Consider the following 7531-nt stretch of genomic DNA (forward strand, 5'->3'; position numbering starts at 1 on the left):
CGCTACGTATATTGTCACTATGTATATGTGTATATATAGAAACAACGTAGCTTTGTAAAAAAAAAAAACGTGACGCAGTACGTTTTGTAAAATAAAAGCCGAAAATCTGGTAATTAATTAAACCATTCGTGCTTCAATAAACTAAAAATTCACAGAAATCATAGCTAAGACATGTGTTTATATGTATCTATAATTTTAGAAATGTAACTCAAATCGTTCGCGAGATATTAGGGAGTTTTATGTATATATGCACTTCTCCTAATTAAACATGTTTATACGCTGAGTAAAAGAAATGTTACGTGTTCAGTGTTTATTGTTTATTGAATTCGAAATTTTTCACAATGCTTCATTTCACTCTAGCTCCCTCTCTCTCTCTCTTTCTTGTAGTCAAATACAAGTTCCCGCTACTTTTCATTTGGTAATTGTCATTGAACATTACACACACCCACACGCGCACACGCAAACACACACGCGCACACGCGTACACGCGCACACGCACACACGCACACACACGCACGGCACGCACGCGCACACGCACACGCACACGCACACGCACACGCACACACACACACACACACAAACACACACACGGCACGCGCCGCGATTAGTCACCGAACACAAATCTGTTTAACAACAATACGCAGACAAGATTTCGTTTACAATCAATTAGCATATCCAGGAACTGGCTACAAGTATTTCACACGACGCCGGCTGGCGTGGTAACCAGGTGTGAAGTGCACCTGACGCGGGATGATACCGCGCGTACGTATATTTCTGGTAATTAATTAAACTGTTGCTTCAATAAAGTCAAAATTTACAGAAATCATAGCTATGACATGTGTTTATATGTATCTAGAATTTTAGAAATGTAACTCAAATCGTTCGCGAGATATTAGCCTATGACGATACCGCGCGTATATTAGCCTATATATGACAATACCGCGCGTACGTATATTTCTGGTAATTAATTAAACTATTCGTGCTTCAATATACTCAAAATTCACAGAAACCATAGCTAAGACATGTGTTTATATGTATCTAGAATTTTAGAAATGTAACTCAAATTGTTCGCGAGATATTAGAGTTAGTACACGAGTTAGCCGGCGAACCGAGCTCACCGATCTCCAGGCGCGTCAACCCATCTCACGAATCGAGCTCATGCACCGATCCCCAGACGCGACAACTCGCCACACGTACCAAGTTGGCAGGTGAACCTAGTTGACACGTGAGCGGATATCATCATGTAAATATGACAAAATTGTGTTGCTTGTTAATTGCCAGACATGTGAAAATGTCATGTTAAATGTTTCACTGTCAAAAGTGGGGAATTGGATAGATAGTTTTCCTGTGAACGATTTTATGATGTGAGGATGAATGATGAAGTGATCCTGTGAGGATGTATGAAATATGATAGTGCAAATTATTAAGATAGCTGATAAATTGTGACGGTGCATATTGAGTTATTCAGTTGATTATGTTACTTGAAGGTGTTGTGCTGGACGCTCTCACAGAGAAAGAGGGCCCAATACATTCGGCTTTCCTCGCCTACTACAGGTGCAAATGTGACAGAAGAATGGTAGTTTAATGTTAGACTCCTACAGTAGATGAAAAATGCACAAATGCATTGCAAACCTGTCTCAATAGTTTTCATGTGTATTTTTGATGCTGTGGCTGTAGAAAATCTTAGTTAATGTGGGTGGCATAGCCAAAGGTTTTGACAAATAATTATCTGGAGTACAGCTAAATTCTGGCATTAGATCAGGCATTTGATAGTTGTTGGACCCAACTTTTGGAAATCATTTTAACGTTCGTAAAACATCATCCCTGCCATGTAGTAGTACGAGTACTCACTTTAATTTATACTGCTCTATAGATATTGTGCGTAATATAGAGTATATATGGAATCTTCTATTGCATAATACGTAATGAACTGTGAGAACAGCTGTATGGTTGTACGTATACACTGCCTGTATTGCTCATCCCTTGACCAGCAGATAAGTACTGACTTATACAAAAGAAAGTCACGTCAAGAAATAACAATGTACAGTTTTTGACAAGGACCATGAAGAGAGAGAGCGAGAGAGAATATGTGTGTGTGAGAGTTTATACATGTGCATTTCTTTCTGGCAGTTCGGAGCAGTGTGATGCCCTACTGGTTTCCCTGCAGCAACACTTCCACTGGTTCTTTCAAAGAGTCGATGTTGAGGAGCAGCAGGCTAACATGCCAGTGTACGTGAATTCTCTCTCCCTCCCTTCTCTCATCCACTTCCCCCGGCCTCCTTTCCTCTCCTACCCTACCCCTCCACTCTGTCTCTGTCTCTCTGTCTCTCTCTCTCTCTCTCTCTCTCTCTCTATTTCCTCTCCTACCCTACCCCTCCACTCTGTCTCTCTCTCTCTCTCTCTCTCTCTCTCTCTCTCTCTCTCTCTCTCTCTCTCTCTCTCTCTTTCTTTCTTTCTTTCGGCCTCTCTCTCTCTCTTCTTGCATCTCGCTTTCTCCTTCTTGCCTTCCATCTCCCTTCCTCCCTTCCTACCTTTGTTTCCCCCTGCATCTCTCTCATGTTACAAGCCATGCATGCATGTATTTAAAAATCTGGGCATATAATATTAATAACACTTTTTCACAACAAAATCTTATTTTATATGTTATTTCAAATCGAAAAGTCCACCTGGAGCTGCCGAGAAACAGGAATTGATTGAGATAGAAGCCAATCTGGAGAAAAGCTTGAAGCGAGTAGGTGAGACATATGCCACCATTATCCTGGGTTTGGGAATGAGCAAGCAACATCACATGGATTGTGGCAGGTCAGTACGTGCTCCTACACAGGGTTCTTATGGGTGCTTGAAAACCTGGAGAGTTTGGGGATTTTAAAATTACATTTTTTTGGTCTTGAACGTACTGGAAAATGTGCTATTATTGTGTTATATTATGTTTTTTGTTGTATTTATGTTTATTATAAATTGTGTACAATTTTATAAGTTGATAATAATAAGTTCATATATATTATAAATTAAGGTATTGAAGATGTAGCAATCTGTACTCTATGAGAAGCAATAAAACTTAATTAAAACGTAAATTGCTTAAATATTGGGGTCATGGAAAATTCTCATACCACTGTTTTGCCTCGTTGTACGAACCCGTTTATACTTCTCATATGTTTATTATACTATTGCTGAAACATCAAACTTTTAGATGTCAATATTGTGTTTTTAAGAATATCTGATATTTTATTAATAGATTGCTTGATTCCCAAATGTGTTGACTGATTTATCAATTCAATTCGATATATGTAAAATTTAATGCAATTCAATGTTCGATATGTAATGATCATATTTAATCAGTGTAGTAATATATGTATAATGTAGTGCGGTTGCAAATAAAAAATTTACATATATATCTAATAATTATGCAATAAATAATATAAGGAACCATTCACCTATAGTAAAATCTAAACGTTGAATTTTTATATTCATAATTTTGTTAAGGTCAAGAGTATCTTCTACACATAGAGACAGAACAACATTTGAGGTGTGTTAAAAATGTCATTTTGACATTGCATTTATTTCGTCTTTCTTTTATTAGAAATATTTAGCTCTGCTAACACAGCAAATTGCAAAGTTTGCAATTATACGTGTCTACGGTAAGAGATCAATGGTTGGTGCACCTGGGGTATCGCTCTGCCTTCATTCGTGTTCAATCTACGATCTCGTGTAAGATCCACTTAGGGATTTAACCTTTCACTGATGATGATAGTGTCGTGTGATTGACCTTGAAGAGGGTTGCCGTAGCTGTCTCTGATCGAATGAATATAGTGCATCCAATGCATCTGTCGAAATGATGCTAGAGTTATATTACATCTTGTCAGGAGCGTATTAAGTAATTAAGAGCGTATAGTAAGCATACTTAATGTTTATTTGTGTTCGCAGTTGTTATACTTGTTCTGTGCTAATGTCATCAACGTCACATTCAGACGTCGTGACAGCGAAGCCATTGGTGTGGAGATTGGAAAGTGAGTTAATTCTTAATTACATGAGGTGTCGGTCACTACATCGTTTTTCTGCACGTCATTCTTACTTTTTTCTCACATGTCTTTCTACTCTGGTGCTACTGTAACTAACTCTACTGTTACTTGATGTGAAGGTACAATAATTTTTTAGGATGTTTTAGAGGCAATATTTTGTATGAGCATGCATAGTGACATGAGCAATTGCAACAAAGCCTGCTGAGTATGAAGTTAAACTAATTAACTTTTATCAGTTATAACTAATCACATCGAGTGACATGCACACAAACGCGAGACAATAAACCTACCGTGTATGACCTAATTGAACTAAACAATTCTGAAAGCAAACATGACAATCATTGATTGACATGGGCACATCACTGAACCTGTGTTGTTAGTGGAGAGTGGTGCCTCGTATGTGTTTTGCTTTACAAGTTCTACATGATTTATGAGATAACTTCTTTGAGTATTACACAATCTTGAATATTGTTATCGCAGTAGTAAAACACACAAACGTTATTTTTGCTCAGAATTCTGAGATCCGACATGTTCAACCCAGCACTCAGGGTTAGCAGAGAGGGGACAGTATTTCCATCCAACACGCAAACAGAACATATCAAGTCATGCACTGCCACTGTGTAAGTAGCATACAGCTTCTGTCCCAGCGTCTTCCAACTTTGTTTACAGCTCTGCTAAAACTTCCTGTAAGCAAACTATGGTCTTCTGCTGGTTTTCACAGAATCCTTTTGAAAGGGCTTATCCCAGCTCCATCCAGGCTATTGCCACATCTTCCATTTACCTCTTGCCTTATTTTCCTTTTCTCCTACTGCTTCAAGTATATTATCCAATGTATTACTGATTTAACTGCTTTCATACCAGAAACTAACACAACTGATATAACATGTTTATTTGTAAAAGAGCAGTTACTATAATGGACTAATTTCACTGTACAAATTAATTACATACTATTTGTAATAAAATGTGTTCCCATCATTTTGCAGGAAAAGAGCGTCAGTAAAAACTATCATGTAGTAAGTATTATCAAGATGCACTAGCTCTTACCATAGATTCACATGCACATACTCATTTACCGACAAGGACCGGACATATGCTAGAATGAAGCCATACTTGTTGCAGTCAGAAGTCACCAGCTCTCCGCTCGCTGCTACCATCAAGCAAGGAGCAAGCTCCATGGCTTTTCCACACTAGATTCCTGCATGGACAGCCAGGGCTTGAAAAGAGGTAGATATCAGGAGTGTGCGATGGTAGAAAGGCTAGGAATAGTCGAATGTTGCAGTTCAAGTACCACAATAGTAAAGCACTAAACCTTTTAATGCTAAGTAATGTCACTTTCGTTTTGCAGATTCACTTCATCGATGCACGATGACGATGATGGTGACAATAGCACTTACATCATACCAGATAAGTAAGTATGCAAAAGTAATAGAAATAAGATGAAGGTATATGCATTCTCATGACACACAGCAAGGTTCGGTTTGGCGAGTCCGACTGATTTTATTAAGAATTTTACGCAACTCGGCAGGGGTGTGGGAGGCCTAATGCCCTAAACACGTAGTACGCGCTTGCATGTATGTATGTAACATGCATGTAACCAAAGACCATATGCACCCAATTGCACTGTGTTTGCAGGTGAGTACATGTCTTACCAGACCGTACATGCATTGCAAACCCGTGAAATGAGTGATTGATGATATTTATCACTCGCGAGATCAAAACATTACAATACCTGCCGAGTCGTATGTGGCCGATTGGAGCAGTTGTCGCTAGTATCGCTACACAAAATACGTTTGCAAAGATGTGACAGCATGCCGAAAAGCTTCCATACAACGTTGAATACAATTTACACCAATACGACAGTAAACAGCTATAAACTGATTTTGGTAGACGATGCGAATAATACAGGTACGAAATAAGCTCAAGAACGTATACTTTTGTATTTATGCCAAAGTTTGAAGGAAAAAATCAGTAAAAATGCAGTAAAATACGTGTCAAGCTCCTTTATGATTATTTACTCCTGATATATGTATAATATATATATATTATATATATATATATCATTTAAGAATGCATGTTGTTTATGGACGATTGTGAGAGGGCCCTGGAAGGGGTTGTACCCCCTGCCAATACATCAATTTTTTACACAAAATAACGTTATATATCTGGACACTAATGGGAGGGTTTCACCCAATGAAAAGAGTGAAAAGAAATCAGAGGGATATAGATAAAGCTGGAAATTATAACATTTTGGAGGATTTGTGGGATGTCGCATATTACCTTTAGCACCACGCACATGCGTGCGTTTGTGTGTCTGTTTGCGTACATGTATGTTGTTGCTGGTGTGCGTGTGTGTGTGTGTGTGGGCGTGCGTGCATGCGTGCGTGCGTGCGTGTGTGTGTATGCGCGCGTGCTGAGTTTATGCGTATGTATTTGTTCATGGTATTAGATAGAGTAAATTTAGACTATTGCTTTATGTCCACCCCTATACACACGCATGCATGAATGTATGCATGCGCAGTCTCTCTCTTCCTCTCTCTTTGTATTTGTCTAATATCTACATCTACCATTGCAGGATAGGTATTGTAGGCGAACCATTGAGCTTGTTCCACTCTTCCACACTTTCCCCAATTGATGCGGAGTCTGAGAATAATGGTGAACCGACATCTGAATAAATGTCTTAATTGTAGCAAACAAACTTCTGACATTCCACTTTCTATTTTATTCCTCACGCGGTGGATCTCTGCTCTCAGGCTAAAAACGCTACAATAATACTAACTCTGTAACTAAACAAATTGTTCGTTTATGTAAATTACAACCGTTAAAAAGGCTGTACAGCGCTGCCACTTATCACCATCTAGTCATTACCGCCTATATGTTTATAACGGTGTAGTTTGCTGCTTCAACCATGTTCTGAAAATTAGGATAACTGTTGCAATGCAATAGCATTAGGAAATGACAACAGATGGCGCTGCATGATGCAATCTTGTAGTCTGGGCTCTGGTCTGTGTAAAGTGTGGATACGGACAGCATTGCAGCAAGCGGTAATTGAAATAGTGTACTTATATTGCGTTTTGATAAAATAAAAATGAATGCATCAAAGAAATATTAAATGAATATTTGTGGGTAGAGTTGGATGCGGAATCGTCTTGAGTAGCAAGGATTTTGACGGCAGATCAGTGTGTTGGAGCATGTAACAAAAAGGGCGCAAAAAGTATCGTGATCTTGAGCACAGTCACTTCAAACGTTTCAATAATAAAATGATGGCAAATAAACACGAGATGTATTTACTATCAATTAAAGTGTTAATGTTTCTCTACTCTCTTTTTCGCCTATTATAGTAATGTTTCTGTAAATTCTGTTCAAATGCTCCTCTACAACACGTTCACCACGCGAACGCCGCTTTGCACAAACGACAAAATGATTATTCTTATATATATATATATATAGGTATATTTATATATATATATATATATATATATATATATATATATATATAGGTATATATAGAGAGA

General features: G+C 38.2%; 1 protein-coding gene across 1 annotated transcript; it reads left to right on the forward strand.

Moving 5' to 3' along the window:
* Window positions 1–1497: 1497 nt before the first annotated feature.
* On the forward strand, window positions 1498–7289 carry LOC106814987 (protein phosphatase 1 regulatory subunit 36-like). The gene is made up of 10 exons (XM_014819392.1): window positions 1498–1554; window positions 2131–2229; window positions 2662–2802; window positions 3484–3526; window positions 3925–4007; window positions 4532–4639; window positions 5003–5032; window positions 5139–5243; window positions 5365–5427; window positions 6592–7289. Exons 2-10 carry the CDS (start codon window positions 2222–2224, stop codon window positions 6689–6691), a joined length of 681 nt encoding a protein of 226 aa, XP_014674878.1. The 5' UTR covers window positions 1498–1554; window positions 2131–2221; the 3' UTR covers window positions 6692–7289.
* Window positions 7290–7531: the final 242 nt, after the last annotated feature.

The sequence above is a fragment of the Priapulus caudatus genome, unplaced genomic scaffold (assembly GCF_000485595.1).
Source record: "Priapulus caudatus unplaced genomic scaffold, Priapulus_caudatus-5.0.1 Scaffold27, whole genome shotgun sequence".
Classification (NCBI taxonomy): domain Eukaryota; kingdom Metazoa; phylum Priapulida; class Priapulimorpha; order Priapulimorphida; family Priapulidae; genus Priapulus; species Priapulus caudatus.